The following is a 21772-nucleotide window of genomic DNA, read 5'->3' as shown; positions in this document are numbered from 1 at the left end:
TTTCAAAGACTTTTTTTTTTTAAATTTAGTTCACTAACGAATTTTCCAACATACAGACGAAATCAGCTGAAATCATGTGAGGAAATGAAGCTCCAGGGTGGCCCCTAGTCACAGGCTAGTCTACCTTGGGTTCCCCTCCTCACTCTGGCCAACTTCCAGTGCAACTGGTGGTCATCTTATATATGAATTGGGCCCTCATTTACACCAGTAATAAATCAACATGCCTAAAGTTGTTTTATTGATGGTGTGCAGGTTTGCAGTTATGTGTGAAACATGCCAAATATAATGACTTACTAGATGTAAGAAACAACTATTACCAACAGAAAATAAGTCCAAAAAAAGCATAAAAACTGATAAGACAACCTCCTAATTTTAAATGTATATATTCACAACTTAGTATCATGTTGGAGATAGAAGACTGACACAATCAATTTTCTTTAAGGGATTTCCTTACCATAGCAAAGGGTTTCTTAATCCAAGGAATTAGTTATTTTCTCCCTTTTCTTGGTTTGAATCTAAATCTCTTCCCCCCCCCCCCTTCTTTTGGTTTCATAAGTGAGGATATTTAACTTTCGTGAAGTCCAGCTCCCAAGCAAAAGGAGGCTTCATTACCGGCCATGTTCTAGCACAGCTTCTGTTGGCAGAGTTGTGGTGACTGAGTTGCTCCACTTGATGGAATATGGATCATCTCGTTACGTATTCGTGACCTGCTGAGACATCGGGTGACTATGCAGAAAGACCTCTGATGAGTGAAAGTGATACTGGAGGTTGCCTGCATATCCTGTAGGGGAATTCAAAGATGTATGACTCGTGGAATAATTGCTTATTACCCAACACGATTATTAACTATCGATAGACGCTTGCATAGTCATCTTGTCTGAAGACGTGATTTTTGCAAAGCTTTGCTTAGTCAGTTCTGTAGTTGCCAGTTTGGTGGTACACAATCATTCAGATACTGTAGCAACAGTGCTGCCTCTTGCCGCAGAGGTGACCGTGATTCAGGGTGGGTTATGTTTCTTCTTTTCATTTATTCTTTAAGCTGCCCTCTTTTTTGTCATCTCATATGATAATTGAGATGCAGGCTGACTCTCCTGGGTCCCAAGTGACTATAATACTTTTCTTTAACGACCCCAGAATCTGGATTTTCTTTTGGGCAATTGCTTGTTGCCCGAATCTGGCACCTGCGTTCTACATACCCCCCATTTCTGGGTACTTCTTATCCCCCACCCCCTTTTTCCTCGAGACCTTGACTTTGCATTGGCTTCACTCACGATGCATTGGTAATTCACGAATCATCCGTGTACCATAAGGCAGAGCAGCTCAAAGCTGTGTCATGAGGTTATGATACATAAAAAATGATGCTGACAGTGTACACAGACGATCCCGGAGCCGAGGGGTTTGTCCTACGAGGAGAGGTTAAGGGAACTCATCCTGACAACAGTGGAGGACAGGAGGCATAAGGAAGACATGATAATGACATATAAAATACTGATGGGAATTGAGGTGAATAGAGACAGAATGTTTCAGAGATGTGACGCAGCAACAAGGGGTCATAACTGGAAGTTGAAAACTCCGATGGTTCACAGGGATGTTAGGCAGTACTTTTTCACTCGTAAAGTGTTAGGAAGTGGAACAGTCTGGAGAGTGATGTAGTGAAGGCAGGATCCATACATAGCTTTAAGAAGAGGTACGATAAAGCTCGTGGAGCAGGGAGAGAGTGGACCTGGTAGCGACCAGCAAGCAGGCGGGGCCAGGAGCTATGAATTGACCCCTGCAACCACAATTAGGTGAGTTCACACACGTACACACCAAAATAAATACCGGAAAACTTTCACTCTAACGAAAATTTTCCAAACACAACACTGGACACGATTAATTTTACAATGGATCTCGACGCATACCTGAATGACAACACATCAGCACAAGAATTCATGATTCATATCGTTGAAGACGATATCTTTCATGGTGGCTTTTATTTTCATCCACTATTATTGATTCTATCAGTATTTCACCAGCTGAGATTAAGCCGAGTGTTCTGTAACTTAAAGCCGAGGACTTGTCTCCCACGTTGTAAATGGGTTTTTGTCAAGTCTTCAGTTCAAATAGGCTTAACTGTATTTATGTGCATTATTATTTTACGTGTTATTAAATATTATATTGCAGTAATTATTTTCGTTAATTGCTCAAATGAAAATATCATGGTTTATAGGCGCCATGTGCTTCTATTATTCTATTTCTGTGCTTGCAGAAACGTGAATGGGTCCGGCTTTTTTGAGCTGCTTCTTTACTGATATTGTTTATCAGTTCTGGTGCATGCTGGGTAGTGTGTCAAACTCACCTCAGCATAATTTACCTCCTACCTGCAAACGCGAATTCTCTCTCTCTCTCTCTCTCTCTCTCTCTCTCTCTCTCTCTCTCTCTCTCTCTCTCTCTCTCTCTCTCTCTCTCTCTCTCTTGCCCTCCAGCCTCGGTTCAGGCTGAGCCTCGTCTGTCCTTGCTCTTTCAGTACTCGCCATCCAATTTGTTATGTAGAGAATGTTGTCATTGGTGAGCCAAGACATGCATCTTGTTTTCATGTAGAACTATGGTCTCAGACATGTATTTAGGATTAGTATTATTTTATATATTCTGGCTGTGTGTCGTGAGACACTCGACATGATTTAACTCCAGGATATAACCTAGATCTGTCTCAGACTGGTATCCTCGCGCTGTTGTAGTCGACATTTGGAAGTTGCTAAGCTCATATTCAGCAATTTGGGGGTTTTGTGACATTTTGGACGACAAGCTGTTGTTACTAGCCGGTTTACCACTTTCTTTGATAATAATAATAATAATAATAATAATACTAATAATAATAATATTGTTACTAGTTAGGTCTGTTTGTTGTCTCTTTCTCCTTGCCAGTTGCTTACGGCTTCTTTATACTGCTTATTGATATTTGGTTATGTGATAATTCCATTGTTAAAGATTATCGTGCTATACCATCTGATGTTTACTTACACAAGTTAGGGATTTGTTTGGTTTCTGTCAGTCTTATTCTGTGCTGAGTCTACTGCCTTATATTACATTGTCATACAAGTTAGAACTATTAAGAATATTAACCCTTTGACTGTCGCAGGCCCCTTTCTGAAACTGTCATTCTATGTCGCAAAATATTCGAAAAAAAAAAATTTTCTTACCAAAATGTTAGGATTATTTTACTGAGTGTTTTAAGCCTAAAATTTTTTTTTTTGCCTTCAGTACTTACCAAGGTATAGAGATGCAAAGTTGGCAAAAAATGAGCGGCGTATGGCAACAGCGGCGAATCTCGCCCACCCGGTATTCTTTTATTTACTCCAATTCGAAGGTTTCTTGTATTTTCCAATATTTTTCTTTTCTTAGTAACTTATGTGGCCTGTGAGACCAAAGTAAGGTGCATTGTTCAAATATACACTCACTGTTTACAACACAATAACTGAACAAACATTATCACTATTAGATTGGTATAAAACTTGTTTACACAAACAAACAATACAAAACATTGTTTATTACTATTGTTCCATAATATATATACATATATACAGTCACTGAACACTTTCCTGGAACTGCTGCAGCCGCATAGTGGTACTTGACACTCCTCACACAAAAAAACAAGTGTGTCTGTGTGTTTGTGGACGTTTTGTGGTATGTCCACATACAAAACACCTCTTCTGAGCAGTTTTCTTGAAAGCAGTAGGAGGCAGTTGTATGGGGTAGTGATCACCAAGCCTCAAACGAGATGGCATGTGTTGGTAATTTCGTGGGCGCTGGTCTATTGCAGGTGTTGCTCCTTGGTACTTGACGATTATTTGTCTGATGACTGACAAACAAAATTCACCATATTTTGGTTTGTTGTTGGTCCTCAATTTGTATATGTTACAAGCATTTAGCATGAAAATATCAAGATGGAAAAAAAGTTTCATATACCACTTATAACTCTTGCGTACACAATCAGCAAACCCAATATGAATGTCACATTTGTCCACTAAGTGCATATTGAGGTTGTAGTACATGACAGCTGCAGGTTTTAGAATGGGTTCATTAGTCTCTCTATTGTGCCTGCCAGTGTGTGCCATTTCGTTTCGGTGAACTGATATCAACAACATGACATCACGTTTGTCATGCCACCGAAATGCCATGATGTCATTGGCAGCAAAGGCCTGCACCTCACCTCTGCGAGTGCCAGCGTTGAACCTTGGCATATGCTTACGATTACCACGCACTGTGCCACACACGTCTGTCATGTTCACTCGCAAGAAATCACTGAGTGTGGGGCTTGTGTACCAGCTATCAGTATATAATATATGCTCCTTACCAAGATATGGTTCCATCATTGTTCGAACCACATCACCAGAGATACTCAATAACTTCCTGGTATCTCTCAATGTATTACTGCCAGTGTACACAATGATATCCAAAATGAGACCACTTTTTGCAATCTTGCTTGGTATATATTGCTTGAATGAGAGTCTTCCTTTGAACAAAATCAAAGAATCATCAATAACAAGCTTCCTGAAGGGATAAAAATACATGCAACACTTTTGCTTTAGGTACATAAACACATTTCTGATCTTATAAAACCTGTCGCTTCTGTCAGGCCTTGTTTTGTCTGAAAAGTGTAACATACGTAACAGTATCAAAAAACGATTTACTCCAATAATGTCACTAAAACCTGGGGTTGAAATCAGGCGTTCTGTTGAACACTTTGTGGTGACAGTGTGCTTATACACATGTGGCATAAGCATTATTGTGGCAAAGAACAGGTACCTCTTTGCCACAGTTGTGTCCTTACTGGTGTAGTCGTGATCTTGGTGAAAGAATTGTATTTGCCATGGTGTACTCATAGTATGTGTTGGTTTCCCTGACAATAATGTCCATCAGGGGTTCATTGAAGAATAACTGAAAGCATTTCAGTTCAGTAGCATTGTTCCCAAGTGTACACGATGGCCGTATTCCACTTTGTGTTTCATCAAAGTCATGGGGACTGGGAACAAACTATTCACCTTGCTGCCAATCCCAGATGCGGTCTGCTGGTAGGTTCTAGATATTGAAATGTGGTTGTGGTTGTGCAGGTTGTGGTTGTGCAGGTTGTGGTTGTGCAGGTTGTGGTTGTTGTGGGAGTGTGGGGTTGGTTGTAGTTATGCAGTCAGCAGCGTCGGTAATAGCGTGGCCCTCTGCTGCCGCCACATGACTCATGCCACCATCACTATCACCACCACCACCTGCTGCCCCACTCATATCATTCATACCCATCGTAACAATATCGTCATCTTCATTATCAGGTCGTGGTGTAGGGCCACAGGATGTGCTCCGAGATATACTCCTTCCTCTTGGAACAGCATATGACACGCTACCAGACTGCATGCTACGTCGTATATACTGCTGCTTCAATGGGGAATATTCACCCTCACTGTTGCAACTAGAACTGCTTTCAATAGCTTTGAAATCACCATCACTATCAATTTCACTGCTCACATCTGAGTCTTGTACACGGGCAAATAGTTTCCTCTTTCGTCCTGGTACAGGTGAACGTGAACGAGCCGGCCCAGCACCAGAGGTGGAAGGTCGTAGGTCATCTGGGTTTTCATCACTAATTACGTTATCCTGGGCACTGTTTTCGGTCACACCCACTTGAAACCCATGGAATTCGCTTTCACTGACACTTCCATCGCTGTTAGAGCTATCAATTGTGAACAAAAGACCTCCTATCCGGTGAGGAGTAAGGTACTTCTTACCACGAGGTATGGTGCAAATGGACTACCAAGATGGTGTTCCCACAACGCACCACTGAGTCCCAGATTTTTTTCACAGGGTGCACACCCACCATTCAGGACCCATTCTCTCATGTAGGCCTACCAACTTTCTCCTGCTTGATTTGAAGCCGCTAGAATTTACGCATATAAATACGTCAGAAACAGTGGCACGTAAGACGTATATATACGACCGAAACAGTCAAAGGGTTAAGACTACAAATATTTTAAGGTAAGTAATGAGTGTACTGTATGTGCATTTTGTCGCTCTAAGGCACTTTAAATGCCTAGTATATAATGTAAAGTTCACTCAAGAAACAAAGCCAGACTGACTCACTATGCCTGCGTGCCTCCCCATGCAGGCATGGGGCAGGCAGATAGGTCTGGTATGCAGTTCGAAACACGGGGCATGTTCGATACTCGGGACACAATTGGTGCAAAAAAAGTGGTTGAAACTCGAAGCATTCGATAATCAATGTGTTTGTTCAAACTTGGGGTTCCACTGTATGTATGTACTTAACTGAGAACATATCTAATTAAGTACCTAATAATATGTTCAAATATACTGCTCAAATATGACCTACATATATCAAAATAACATAATTAGTATTAGTCTGCCCTAAGTGCCTAGGCATGATAGTGGCCATCTTTGTATTTAAAATCTTATAACATGTAAACCACACATTGTAAGCTTTACAAGGAAATAAATATTTGTTTTTGTATCTGTTAATGGCATTGTTTGGTGTGGGACAGGGGGGGGGGTCACATGACAAACACCACTTTTTTAAAGATTTTTTTTTAACAAGTCGGCCGTCTCCCACCGAGGCAGGGTGACCCAAAAAAGAAAGAAAATCCCCAAAAAGAAAATACTTTCATCATTCAACACTTTCACCTCACTCACACATAATCACTGTTTTTGCAGAGGTGCTCAGAACACAACAGCTTAGAAGCATATACCTATAAAGATACACAACATATCCCTCCAAACTGCTAATATCCCGAACCCCTCCTTTAGAGTGCAGTCATTGTACTTCCAATTTCCAGGACTCAAGTCTGGCTATATAAAAATAACCAGTTTCCCTGAATCCCTTTACTAAATATTACCCTGCTCACACTCCAACAGATCGTCAGGTCCTAAATACCATTCGTCTCCATTCACTCCTAACACACTCATGCACACTTGCTGGAAGTCCAAGCCCCTCGCCCACAAAACCTCCTTTACCCCCTCCCTCCAACCTCTTTTAGGACGACCCCTACCCCGCCTTCCTTCCCCTACAGATTTATACGCTCTCAATGTCATTCTACTTTGATCCATTCTCTCTAAATGACTAAACCACCTCAACAACCCCTCTTCAACCCTCTGACTAATGCTTTTATTAACTCCACACCTCCTAATTTCCACACTCCGAATTTTCTGCATAATATTTACACCACACATTGCCCTTAGACAGAACATCTCCACTGCCTCCAACCGCCTCCTCGCTGCTGCATTCACAACCCAAGCTTCACACCCATATAAGAGTGTTGGTACTACTATACTTTCATACATTCCCTTCTTTGCCTCTATAGATAACGTTTTTTGTCTCCACATATACCTCAATGCACCACTCACCTTTTTTCCCTCATCAATTCTATGATTAACCTCATCCTTCATAAATCCATCCACCAGCACATCAACTCCCAAGTATCTGAAAACATTCACTTCTTCCATACTCCTCCTCCCCAATCTGATATCCAATTTTTCTTTATCTAAATCATTTGATACCCTCATCACCTTACTCTTTTCTATGTTCACTTTCAACTTTCTACCTTTACACACACTCCCAAGCTCATCCACTAACCTTTGCAATTTTTAGAATCTCCCATGAGCACAGTATCATCAGCAAAAAACAACTGTGTCAATTCCTATTTTGTATTTGATTCCCCATAATTTAATCCCACCCCTCTCCCAAACACCCTAGCATTTACTTCTTTTACAACCCCATCTATAAATATATTAAACAACCATGGTGACATTATACATCCCTGTCTAAGACCTACTTTTACTGGGAAGTAGTCTCCCTCTCTTCTACACACCCTAACCTGAGCCTCACTATCCTCATAAAAACACTTTACAGCATTTAGTAACTTACCACCTATTCCATATATTTGCAACATCTGCCACATTGCTCCCCTATCCACTCTATCATATGCCTTTTCTAAATCCATAAATGCAATAAAAACTTCCCTACCTTTATCTAAATACTGTTCACATATATGCTTTAATGTAAACACTTGATCTACACATCCCCTACCCACTACATTCTGTCTTACCTCTAATTCTTTCAATTATAACCCTACCGCACACTTTTCCTGGTATACTCAGTAAACTTATTCCTCTATAATTTTTACAATCTTTTTTTTCCCCCTTCCCTTTATATAAAAGGACTATACATGCTCTCTGCCAATCCCTAGGTACCTTCCCCTCTTTCATACATTTATTAAACAAAAATATCAACCACTCCAACACTATATCTCCCCCTGCTTTTAACATTTCTGTCATGATCCCGTCAGTTCCAGCTGCTTTACCCCCTTTCATTCTACGTAATGCCTCGCGCACCTCCCCCACACTCATATCCTGTTCTTCTTCAATCCTAAAAGATGGTATACCTCCCTGGCCAGTGCATGAAATTACTGCTTCCCTTTCTTCGTCGACATTTAAAAGTTCCTAAAAATATTCTCGCCATCTACCAAAAACCTCCATCTCCCCATCTACTAACTCCCCTACTCTGTTTTTAACTGACAAATCCATTCGTTCTCTAGGCTTTCTTAACTTGTTTAACTCCAAAAAATTTTCTTATTTTCATTAAAATTTCTTGACAGTGCCTCTCCCACTCTATCATCTGCTCTTTTTTTGCACTCACCACTCCCTTCACTTTTCTTTTACTCTCCATATACTCTACTCTTCTTATAACACTTCTGCTTTGTAAAAACCTCTCATAAGCTAACCTTTTCTCTTTTATCACTCCCTTTACTTCATCATTCCACCAATTACTCCTCTTTCCTCCTGCACCCACCCTCCTATAACCACAAACTTCTATCCTACATTCTAATACTGCATTTTTAAAACTATTCCAACCCTCTTCAACCCCCTCACTACTCATACTTGCTTGTTGTTGCCATTTTCCTCTTTTTCCATCTACCTCTTACTCTAACTGTAGCGACAACTAAATAATCTGATATATCAGTTGCCCCTCTATAAACGTGTGCATCCTGGAGCCTACCCATCAACCTTTTATCCACCAATACATAATCTAACAAACTACTTTCATTATGTGCTATATCATACCTTGTATATTTATCCTCTTCTTCATAAAATATGTATTACTTATTACCAAACCTCTTTCTACACATAGCTCAATTAAAGGCTCCCCATTTTCATTTACCCCTGGCACCCCAAATTTACCTACTACTCCCTCCAAAACATTTTTGCCCACTTTAGCATTGAAATCCCCAATCACCATTGCTCTCACTCTTGGTTCTAAACTCCCCACGCATTCAATCAACATTTCCCAAAATCTGTCTCTCTCTACACGTCTCTCTTCTCCAGGTGCATATACGCTTACTATAACCCACTTTTCACATCCAACCTTTATTTTACTCCACATAATCCTTGAATTAATGTCATAACTTATCCTTCAACATTATTGCTACTCCTCCTTTAGCTCTAACTCTATTTGAAACCCCTGACCTAATCCCATTTATTCCTCCCCACTGAAACTCTCCCATCCCCTTCAGCTTTGTTTCACTTAAACACTACAATTTACATTAATGTACCTGATGGTACAGTTAATGTTTGATATAATTATATACTAGTGATTCATTAAAGTTAATATATTGATGTTTGTGATGCTTATGTTCGAGCAAAAGTAAATTGAAATTCCCAAACTTTTTATAGAAAGTTTATATTCTCCTTAATCTTAATATATCTACCCTGTTCAAAGTGCTTTTGAAATTGAATTAGGTAGCAATGTCCTGCTCTATTGAGTTGAAAGTTAGTAGCTTGTAGTTAGAAGCCAGGCTCAGGATAGATCCCTGATGGGTATCAGTACATCCTTGAAGGGTAACAATAGATCCTTGAAGGGTATCAATAAATCCTTGAAGGGTATCAATAGATCCTTGAAGGGTATCAATAGATCCTTGAAGGGTATCAATAGATCCTTGAAGGGTATCAATAGATCCTTGAAAGGTATCGATAGATTGACCTTCTAGTATTCTCATGTAGTGTAATTTTGCTAAAAAATAATCCGTATTTGTCATTTTTTCCATTATCCGGTACGATTCCTATTTGTAATGATCTGTTGTGGAGATTAGGTAATGATTTGCTTTACTCCTCCTAACATTCCTTTAGAAGTCTTGAAAAAAGCTTGTCATGGTCCGGTGACTGATCTTTGGTTATCTTAAGACCATAACACTAGTGACTTCGATCTTGTATATTCTCGTCCTGACCTGTATACTGACTGATTTATGGAATTTCGTTTGCATCTTCGCGTGTAATATTGAGAGGAAATAAGTGTTGAAAGTATGAAAGTATACCTTTATTTTTTACTAATAGTAAGTTGGCCTGAGTTACATTTAAATTGGCGTATTTTTTCTTATTGTTATTCTTATCTGCCCTTAATGTTATTCCTATATACCTCTTAATCTTATTCCTATATACACCTTAGACTGGTCTTTGAATTCCTTCACAACTTTGACTTCTCTTTTAAACTGGTATTTGTAAATAATTTGATCTTCTGCTCTTTTGATTCGCCTGTAAAATCCTTTCACTTTTACCCAAAAGATTTACCACTCTATTGTTTATCCATTTAAAGTCACGACTCATGACAACTGTGATTTACTAAATTATATCCATTATTCTGGCATGGTGGATTAAATGTAGGCACAGTGCCAGTGATATGGAGGAGGAAGGAGGGACTGCTCACTGCCTGTGAGGGAAGGGGGTGGAAGTCAGTGCCAGTAAGAAGGGTTATTTAGGGGTAGGGGAGGGGAGGTCAGTGCAAGGGGACACAATTGTGGAGAGGCTGAGGATAGCACTTGGCACCCACTCCAGCACAAAGAGTCTGGCCCTCAGTAACAACCCATGGCACTGTCTCAAGTGTACTGTCTTGGGTAGCTCTCACAGAGCTTCACACATCTTCAATAAAAGTGATACAAATATTTTATTAATTTTTCATTGCAAATGAAATACACAGAAATCATCTTTAAATGTGTATAGGCAGAAACATACATGAAATTTTTACCACTTATTCGAGATGGTCTACTGTAATACCATTTCTTGTTGGCGGTAAAATACTTCACTGTTAATGAGTTCGTACATAAAGTACATAAACCTGGTATCTGCAATAATGTTTGCATTTTTTATTGCAGATTAATTCGTCAGCGGTCATGTCGTCCTGAACCTGGATCTGACCTGCCACCCTCTGGTGTCCAGGTATCGTCATTATCACTCCAGACGTATGTCATTATGCTTCATGCGAAGCACTGGAGGATCCTAAGCCTGTTAATTAAGGAATAGATACGCTCGCCTAACTCCCTCCAGCAGAGACGACGTCTCATGTCCAAGACATAATACAGCAATGTTTCGTATGAATTATTCCCGTCCAGGAAACTAATGCACACTTCCATGTGACTACAGCACTTAATAATACCCAGAGAGACAAGCGTGGCCTTAATAGGCCCAGAGGAGCTCTGGCAAGGAGGTGTAACAGTTCCCAGCGGAGTGATGTAATCTAACTTACATTCCCTTCACTCGTCACAAACATTATAGGGTGAAATGTGTTTGTTTTTCCCAGCTTGAAATTGAAATCGCGAGTGATTTTGGCTTGTGCTTTTCCTCTACACATTAAAAAGACTAAATTGAAAGCCTGTTGAACAGATCCGGAAAGAATTTCAAGAGAAAAAAAACACGATATAGGCTAGAATAAGAAGTTCTTCATCCACATAATTTGGCATGCAGCCAGGCTAGAGCCAGGCGATGCAGCCGTACACACTGACACAGGTAACAGTGACTCCTGTATTTGCATGCAGAGAAACACATTACGCATAAAGTTTTACAATTTTTTACGATTATTACCGCAAGAGAAAAATTCATAAGCTTTTAGAAAGCCTCTCCGTCGAAAATTTCTGTTTATAACCCACACAAGTGATACTAACTCGTAAGATAATAATGATAATGTACAAGTAATATGTGAGACGAAGATAATGTACGTGTAACACGAAGATAATGTACAAGAATTTTGACTTGAAAAATCTCTTCCAGGGAAGCACTTTGGTGCAGGCGAGGGAATCTTGATCCAAGGAAGTGGATTTATCTTCCCATTCCTTGGAACAAACCTAATTGTTTCTCGTTCCCCAGGTGTTATATGACCCCTACAGGTTTAGTGCTTCCTCATATTATAACAGTCAGTTTGCTTGGAATTTGTCAAAACTCAGCAGAAACAGAGAGGAAGTGGCGAAGTGCAAGCCATGTAGCAGGTAGTGGGCGAGTGTGAGGAGGTAGTGACCAGGAAGTACCCTGGAAGCAGGAGGAAGGGTCCAGGAAGAACCCTGGAAGCAGTAGGTAGGGCCCAGGAACAACCCTGGAAGCAGGAAGTAGGGCCCAGGAACAACCCTGGAAGCAGGAAGTAGGGTCCAGGAACAACCCTGGAAGCAGAAAGTAGGGCCCAGGAAGAACCCTGGAAGCAGGAGGTAGGGCCCAGGAAGAACCATGGAAGGATGAAGTAGCGCTCAGGAAGGACCCTGGAAGGAGGTCGTGGTACCTGAGAAAGACCCGAAAAAAAGGAGGCACAACTCTGGCAAAGACAAGACTCTGGAGGGACTCCGAGAGTACCCACCATGAAGTTCCATCTCCACGACTTCCATCACTTCCACTACCATGGTAAGCACAATGGCACTTTCAATGTTCTTAAGCAAGTGGATTATATTTATCAGGGTTAATGAAGCTAATTCCTTGGATAGCTTCAATAATTAGTTGGACAGATCTGTTGGATAAGAAGGGCTGGATCTGAGAAGAATAGGCCAGTAGATCTGCTGTAGAGAACCTTCATTCTTATATTCTTATATATCCTGATACAGAATGGTATTAGGCAGGGATACCCACTCTTGATTATTTTGTACGTAGCCCAGGAACTAGTAAGGCAGATTAATGCAAATGGTAGTGTTCAGAGATCAGTCATTAGTTACATCCGAAATTTTTCGATTTTAATGATGATATACGTCTGGTTTTGAAGCATAAATCCAATCTTGCATGTCAACAAAACTCACCTTGATGTTGGAACTCCATGATGGTGAATTAGACATGTGCAACATCTGGGTACCTTTATTATGTAGACGTATTGCCAAACAGTGGCCTTGTCAATACAAGACAGAAGACTGGAGAAGTAGAAAATGATGTAATCAGACCCTCAGTCTAGGAGCAGGTGCTCAGTACCCCAGTCTTGATTCATCAAGACTGCGGTACTGAATGGTATAAATACCAACTTACCCTTGCAGATCCGTCTCAGATCCAACCTACCCAACATTCTCCACCTGACCCTCCACCCTGTATATACTTCTGTACTCCTTACCCTGGTAGATCTATTTGTAATTTGATAAAGTCCAATGTGTGGGCGAAATGGTCAATAGAGGAGCGCCTTATAGTCCATCTGTGCTTATTTTTACTGCGGTACTGAACACATGCTCCTAGGCTGAGGGACTGATAACTTCATTTTCTATCTCCTGTCTTCTGTATTGATAAAGCCACTTGTTGGTGTAACGTCTACGGAATAAATATACCCAGATGTTGTACATATGTCTAATCCATCATCATGTTTGTATTGTATACCACTGACACAAATCTTGAACTCCATCGTCTGGGACACCTTGGCCACGAGAATGGGAAATGCTTGACAACGAGCTGAGAAAGTAGATGTAATTATTTCAGTTTCAAGCAAGAAGTGTCATGAAATAAATAAGAAAGAGTACATAAGATAAAGATCAGACGGATAAATGGAAGAACAAACTCCGATCAGCATATCAGTTTTCTTCAATTAATATTAATTTCGTTTAAATTTTCATAAAATTCATGCAGTTATTAGGATTTTTTTTCTGTATTTCAGGTTATTTGGTGAATTTTCTCCTGTATTTTAGGCTATTTGGTGGACTTATACTAGACAATATCACAAAATCACAATTCATTCGTGCGATAAGATCACTCATGAGTTCCTGGTCATATAGAGATGATAATTTAGGAAACCTAACTTAAGATCAAAATTCAGAGTCTCCGTCGAGAGAACGTCTCCTGGAGATGAGTATACCGTGTCGAATAAGTAAAACTTGTGATATTAGCTTAAATAGCAACGCTCTTCTTGCCCAATACTGCAAGTGAAAATTTGTGTATGCAATAATTTCGCATAAATCATTCTGAACCTAACGAAAAAAATACATGTTTCATTGTGTTTGTTTATTATTAAATTATTGTTAACTTATCTGAAATATGTTTAGTTGGATTAGGCTAAATTAAATCGCGTTTGTCATAATAAGGTTAAGTAAGATTTCTCAAGTTCTTTTGGTACAAAATTATTAATTTTTACGTTACCATAAAAGTTAATTGACCAGTTTTACCTATTCGGCACGACAATTACATTTGTTGATGTGGTAAGTCTTGGAACTGTGATTTGTTCCCTTTGTTTAGGTCACACAGTATATAGAATATTACTGAATAGATAAGAAAATCATGATTTATGCTTTGGTGACGTGTTCTTGTGGACACACAATATCACGGGCACGTACAATGATCATTGTATATGTTAAATTTAGGATAACCCATTAAAGTATCCCCGATGGAGAATCTTTAAGTTGTTGCTGGATATTTCTTTTTATACAAATCAGTTTTACAAACTGTTATCGTACCTCAGCTCATTCCAAAGCCCAGCCCTATCTAAGGTATACTACCACCCCCAGGATGCCACCCACGTCAGTCGACTAACAACAAGGTACCTACTTACTGCTAGGTGAACAGGGGCAGCAGGTGTAAAGTAACATGTCCAACGTGGTTCGGACACTTAGTATGCAAGCTGAGTATGTTGCCAACCGACATTTGCGTTTTTATTTTGCCTGTAACACGAGAAGCCTCATCCAATCAGTTTAAAATTTTTAGTTCTCTTATGCAAAATTCTTATGACCAAAGTTATTAGAAACCCATTTCCAGCATCCTGGAGAGGCTCCGACAATTTCCAAAACACACTGCTGCTTGGCTTCAGACGTTCTTAAAAAATGGGGCCTCCTATTTCGAGGAGGACAGAGTGAAATTTGGGTCTGCAAGTTCATATCTGCCAATTTTGTGTGTAAAATAGCAGGAATTTTTTATTTTCGTTAATTTGTTTTTAGTATATTTGATTACCTGCTAAATGGCTTCAAGATTTAATGGTTGATGCATCTTACATCTAGAACAGTTTATGTGTGAGCAAGTTTGTCAATATACTTGATTTATTTACAAAATTTGAAATCGTTATAACCTTGAGAATGACTTCCAATTGGCTTCAAATTTTCTGCCTGTTTGTATTTTTTAGAAGGCAAGATTCACGTTTTGGGACTGAATAAGTTGAAATTTATCAGTTTAATTAAATATTATTTGTATTGATTTCTATTCCATAAAGAATGCCTCATCGTATCAGCGTCAAATATTAACGCTGAAGTGTTTCTTAAGAAGGAAGACACCTAATCAATTTAGACCGTTCAGCCGCAAATGTGAAGTTTTATTGAAATTGTTAAGAAGAACTTGGAATTATTCTGTTTAGAGGAATTATTGGAGATTGACTTTTTCTGATGGACTTCAAACTTTGTGTTGACGGGCTTTGTTACATAGTTCATCTCTGAACTATTTAAATATTAAATTGTCAATTTTATTAATTTGTTTTCCATGTAATAACTAGAGAATGTATTAATATATAAACTGCTGGTGAAGACTGGTGTTCCAGACGGAAGGAGAAGGAAATTAGTCCTGTAGCTTCCATGGCCACGTATGTGCTGGCATCAGTGGTGACATGTCCAGAGGTACTGGCCACCTGATGTTTGAATCAGAGTGGACTAAGGCGTCACAGGAGCCGTGCTAAAATATAGCGAGTTTGAAATAAATGCCCTCATTTTGTCAACAGGTAATACCCGATGTTCCAGAACGTTCTAAAACATTCAGGAAATACTGTGTGTCAATTAATATGCCTGTATGAATTCTCCTATTCAGGCTTTTCTTTCTTATAATAGCTAGGCAATTCATGAATTTAATTATAAGAAAGAAAAGCCAGAATACAAGAATTCACACAGGCATATTAATTGACACTTGAGAGTATTTCCTGAATGTTCTAGAACGTTATGGGACATCGGGTATTACCTGTTGACAAAATGAGGGCATTTATACTTTCTATTTTATTAGCTACAATACAAGGCTGTACACAATAGCTGCATTCTGTATGTAAATGATCCACTGGACCATCAATTCTCAAACACCAGGTGCCCAGTGTTTTCCTAATGCGAGAACATACGTGGCCGTGGTGAACTCAGAGACTAATTTTAATCATATCCTTCTCTGCTTATTCGTCTTCCGCTACCTCGTGCAGATTTTACTAACTTTCCTAGTCCATAGATATAAACTGCTTTAGGTAAACAGTATATTCCTCTTCGTAAATCAAGACATATTTACAGTGGCATATTCGAGGCTTCAGGGGTAATCATGGTGAGTTTCAGGTGTTGTTCTCCCAGTTTTCCCTTATTTGTGACTGAAAGAACCTAAACTGCGCTCTGCTGTTATCCATCCCGTCTTAGGCTATATTTTATTACATTCATCAGAAACTTTTCCCCATGAAACTTTTAATGAAAGTGCACTTCTTGTACTTACCGGTATACCATACCATCAGATCTTTGTTCATACTTTGCTTCATTACACTGCAACCTGCATCTGCTTGAACATGTGGTGTACAGTCTGCTGTACACCACATGTTCAACACCATGAATAGATAATGCTCATCGAGCATTATCTATTCATGATGTTGCATTTCTGTTTTTTTCCTTACCATCACATCTCTTTATTAGGTGATTTTTAATGCTCGTCATATCCTCTGGGGTCTCACTGTGACTCTCATGGTGATCGGTTAGAGGTTCTTCTCACTTCTCTTCCCCTCCATCTTTTAAACACGGGTACTAACACCCATTATGATCCTTTCACTCAATCTCTCTCTCTTACATCGATCTCTAAGTTTGCTCCTTAACTGCACTCGACTTTTCCTAGTTCGTGTTCCCAAATTTACGTGACAGCGATTGTTTTCCTATCCTCCTTCCTATTCGTACTCTCGACCTCCTCGAAGCCCACGTTGGAATTTGAACGGCCGATTAGGGGTCTGTGCTCACATCAAACTGTTTTCAGTGAGGAACCTTCCTCGTCCTCTACTGATGAGCTATTACAACTATTTTTGACTTCTATTTTAACCGTGGCCGCACATTCAATCCCTGAAACCTCGAGGAGGCACTTACAGAAATGCGTGTCTTGGTGGTCTCCTGCTTGTGCTCGTGCAGTACGTTTGAAATGTGCTGCATGGGGCCGATGTCTTTATAATAGGACCACAGAGCGACTCCTTGATTTTAAGAGGGCAGGAGTGGTTGTTCGTCGTGTCATCCGTGAAATTAAACACACTTGTTGGCAGGATTATGTTTCTACCATTACATCGGCTTCCTCTATGAGCGAAGTTAGGAAAAAAAAGAAGTACGGAAATTGAGTGACAAGTACTCTAAAGACCCGGCTCCCGTTCTTCGGGTTGCCGGTGTCAGTATGCAAGACTTCTTGAAGTTGCCACAGAGATTGAAATTCATTTTGTTCCTATCTATACCCCCTAGTTTCTTTCCTTCAAGTCTGCCAGAGAGTTGCTGCCTTTAGACTTTTCTTCTTGCAGAGAAGAGTCTTATAATGTCTATTATGTTTCTAGAACTGCAGTCAACACTTTCCGCTTGCCGATCATAGGCAGCTGTACCTGATGGCATTTACATCCGTCAGCCCTTCCAGTTCTCTTACGTCTTTTTAATCTTTAGTCGCAAGGGGTTCTTCCCTAGGTGTGGAAAACTGCCGTTGCTCTGCCTTTCAGAAAACTAGTATTACAACGCAGGAACAATAAGGCCTGTTATCCTGGGTGTAAAGGGGAGCAAGGAGCAGAATTACATTTTTCTCCAAGTGCGATTATAGGTATTTACAAGTATGCACACTATATACAGTTCTAAATGTATGTGTACAACACGGTTAAGGCAAGGGAAAGACACAGCCTGGAGACAGAATGGACAACCATGTTCGACCAGCAGCTGGGTGAAAATGACAAGGGTGAGAATGAGAGTGGTGTTCACGTCGCCTACATAATTGGTGCTGATTTGACGATGGGACCCCCGAATCACCAAATCCTTAGTTACCTGGTTCACTGGTTGGGGAGGTAGCCTTTTATGCGTGTGTTCACATGCTCCGAATAAAGGTACATACTCTTTGCGTGCAACACCCCCACCCCGAGAAGGCTCAGGACTAGGCTTCCACCTCCAGTTGGTAAACGTGCCACCATGGCACAATATAATGGGACCGGTTTTCCTTCCAACCATCCAACTCTTAGAGCTCGACTTTATTCGCGACATAAAGCCAAACTCTAAACTTAGAGCGAGACAGCAGACAGTAGGGCTATCGTAGGTCCAAGATACATGCGGTCGGTAGCAGAGCATCCCCTCGCTAAAAAAAAAACACACCAAAAATTTTAAATTACACAGCATATACAAAAGGGGGAAAAAAAGAGCTTACAGGTTTCAAAGGTCCCTAACACATCCTAACCTAAGATCTTGATAAACAGTCGGCAAGCATATTTTCTTTACCGGCTATGTGTATTATTCGTATATGATAAGGCTGCAGCCGGAAACTCCACCTCATGAGCCCCGTATTGTGGTTCTTCATAGCTTGGAGATACACCAGAGAGTTGTGGTCACTTAAACGGTGATCACCTGCGAAGTCTGGTCCACATAAGCATCGAAGTGCTCCAAGGCCAGTACCAGGGCGAGGGCTTCTTTTTCAATTGTAGAGTAGGCCCTCTGGTGCGGCTGGTACTTGGCTGAAAAGTAGGCTACCGGCTTGCAAAAGTACTGCCCCAACCCCAGACTCACAAGCATCAACCTGTAACGAAAGAGGTTTGGAGAAGTCTGGAGACAAAAGAATGGATGCAGTACAAAGTAATCTTTTTGCTTTCGTAAAAGCATTTTGACATTCTGGGGCCCAAATAAAGGGAACTTTGTGACTGGTAAGTGAGGTATGAGGGGCTACAATATCTGAGAAATTTTTACAGAATCTTCTGTAAAATCTTATCACGCCTAGGAAACGTTGAAGGAATTTCCTATCATGAGAAACTGGATAATTTTTAATGGCAGGAACGTTAGCAAATTTAGGGGCAACTTTGCCACTACCTACTTCATGGCCCAAAAAATTAGCAGTAGCCTGGCCAAAGGAAGACTTAAATAAAGTAACAGTTAAGTGGGAACTCTGGAGGGTCTCAAAGAGAGCCTTAAGCCTAAACATGTGTTGATCCCAAGTATCTGACACAACGATAATGTCGTCTAGATAAGCTGCAGTGCCTTCAAGTGCTTTAATAGCCTGATGGATTATTTTCTGAAATGAAGAGGGGAGTTTTTCATTCCGAAGGGGGTAACTGTATATTGATAATGACCTGGAATTACGAAGGCAGAGATTTCCTTCGCCTTATCCGTCAAAGGTACCTTTAAGGAGATCTAACTTGGACACAAAAGTAGCCTTACCCACAAAGTCAATTACATCATCCAGACGAGGAAGAGGGGAAGCATCTGTAATTGTGACCTCGTTCACCTTACGGTAGTCTGTTTTTCAGGATTAGCTCTGTAGGGGGAGAATTTAATAGGTTTAGAGTTTTCAACATCTACGTCATAACCTAATGTACATTTTTTCGGCACATCCGAAAAAAATATCAGAGTAAGACTGTAGAAGCGCCGTTAAACTTGTTACTTGAATCTTAGACAGCCCCACCATTAAAGGTTTAGGGTCCTTGAGGAAGACTGAATTTGGAAGCTCGACATTAATTTCAGAAATAGACTGCAAAGACTCAGGGACGTCTTCACAGGTAGAGGACAGAGTCATTACTGGGACTTTATCTGGTGTATTAAATGCTTTAATTTGATTAATGTGGTAAGTTTTAGTTTTTAAGGTCTTATCAAGGGGAGACACTACATAATTTACATTAGATAATTTACTTATAATTTGCATAGGTCCCGTAAATCTAGCTTTCAAGGTGTGGCCACGTACAGGTTCATGTACCAACACCTTGTCTTCTGGATGGAAGGAGCGGAATTGTGAATTTCTGTCATATCTCCTTTTCATCTTGTTTTGAGCTGCCTTTAAGTTAGCCTTAGATAACTGACGTGCCACCTGAAATCTTGAAGACGGGTTGTAGAGTGTTGAGCTAGCATCTTCTCCCATCCATCCTTCCTTGAGCACCCGAAGAGGACCTCGTACATTGTGCCCAAAGATCAGCTCAAACGGACTATACCCAGTAGACACCTGCACAGTTTCCCTTATTGAAAACAGCAACAAAGGTAGTGCTTCATCCCAGTCTGTAGGAAAATGCATACAAAAAGTTCTCATCGTGCTTTTTAACGTCTGATGGAATCTTTCCAAGGCACCTTGGAACTGAGGATGATAGGCAGTGGATAAGTTGTGGATTATCCCTAGCCTAGTCAATGCTTCTCTAAATGCTTTGGCAGTGAAGTTAGTACCTTGATCACTTTGAATGGGTTTAGGAATGCCAAATCAAAAAATAAACTTAGTTAAAGCTTGAATAATCGCTTTAGTATTAATGCTGCGCATGGGAATTGCTTCTCGGTATCTAGTTACTCTATCTATAATGGTAAATAAGTACTGATTCCCAGACTTTGACTTAGGTAGTGGAGTTACACAATCTATAATTAATTCTGCAAAAGGTTCTCCATCAGCAGGTATAGGCTGGAGATGTGCAGCTTTAATTCTTTTGAGATTCTATATAAAGTTTAGTAATTCTTAGATGATCTCCTAATGAAGTGTTATGAGCTATATTTAATATTTGAGGTCTAAACTTTGTTGGAACCACTAACCTGTCTGACTGTTCTCTACACTCTATCTCCTTACCAGTCTCAGTGCAGATTAAATAGTCGTTTCTAAGTTTATATTTGACCGGATGATCTGAAAAGGATTTACCCATGGCTGCCTGAAAAGCGAAATTCAGTGAAAGGTCTTTTCACTGTTCCTCTCGGAAGGACAGTCCCCCGGGCATGGAAACAGAGACAAAAAAAAAAAAAAAAAAAAAAAAAAGGCAAAATACCGTGACTGGAACGATACACAAATAACCCACACGTTTCGGTCCAAGTTGGACCGAAACGTCGTCGTAAGTTCCTCTCTTCTATGTGTGGGTTATTTGTGAAACAGACATCTGGCAATCCTGCAACCCTGGAATAGGAAGGCTTGATTTGGGTCTGTTCACTAAATTTACGAGGCTCTGGCTAATTTTCCTTGTAAAACAAATTGGCTATTCCGAGACCGGAGTCGTCCAAGGATTGGTTAGCATTCTCGCCAGATATCCCTTGGGATTTTGCCCGAGTTATGGCCAACAACGGAGAAGAATTAATCATTATTGGTTTTGGGGGCTTACTAGAAGTGGTAATGTTATTACCCAGTAATAACATGGCATCTTTCATAGAAAATCCCTCAGATACACCTACAGTCAAATATTAAGTGTAATATCTGCACTCTCTGTATATTTTATGCAAGGTGTTGCGAATAAGAAATTTTTTAAAGAACTTCAGAATGTGGCCTGTTACCATTTATTTCTTATGCAACAAGATTTTTGGATCCGAGTTATTTAAAGGTATTTTAGAGTCTAGGGGAAATAATTTCAACTGGGAAACTCCATAGAATA

The 21772-nt window shown here is 40.1% G+C and overlaps 1 protein-coding gene across 10 annotated transcripts in view; it reads left to right on the top strand.

Moving 5' to 3' along the window:
- Nucleotides 1-21772, top strand: part of LOC128689495 (uncharacterized) — a 755803-nt gene that overhangs the window by 416440 nt on the left and 317591 nt on the right. For 4 of the 10 annotated variants that reach the window (XM_070086432.1, XM_070086430.1, XM_070086431.1 and 1 more), the window contains one exon: nucleotides 11178-12687. The exons of the other annotated variants lie outside the window; for them this stretch is intronic. In XM_070086432.1, coding sequence (XP_069942533.1) covers nucleotides 12645-12687 — 43 coding nt within the window. In that variant the 5' untranslated portion in view covers nucleotides 11178-12644. The remainder of the gene's footprint in view (nucleotides 1-11177; nucleotides 12688-21772) is intronic. 10 annotated transcript variants of the gene reach the window in all.

The sequence above is a fragment of the Cherax quadricarinatus genome, chromosome 18 (assembly GCF_038502225.1).
Source record: "Cherax quadricarinatus isolate ZL_2023a chromosome 18, ASM3850222v1, whole genome shotgun sequence".
Classification (NCBI taxonomy): domain Eukaryota; kingdom Metazoa; phylum Arthropoda; class Malacostraca; order Decapoda; family Parastacidae; genus Cherax; species Cherax quadricarinatus.
The sequence above is the reverse complement of the archived record's forward strand: the minus strand, read 5'-3'. Positions and strand labels throughout refer to the sequence as shown.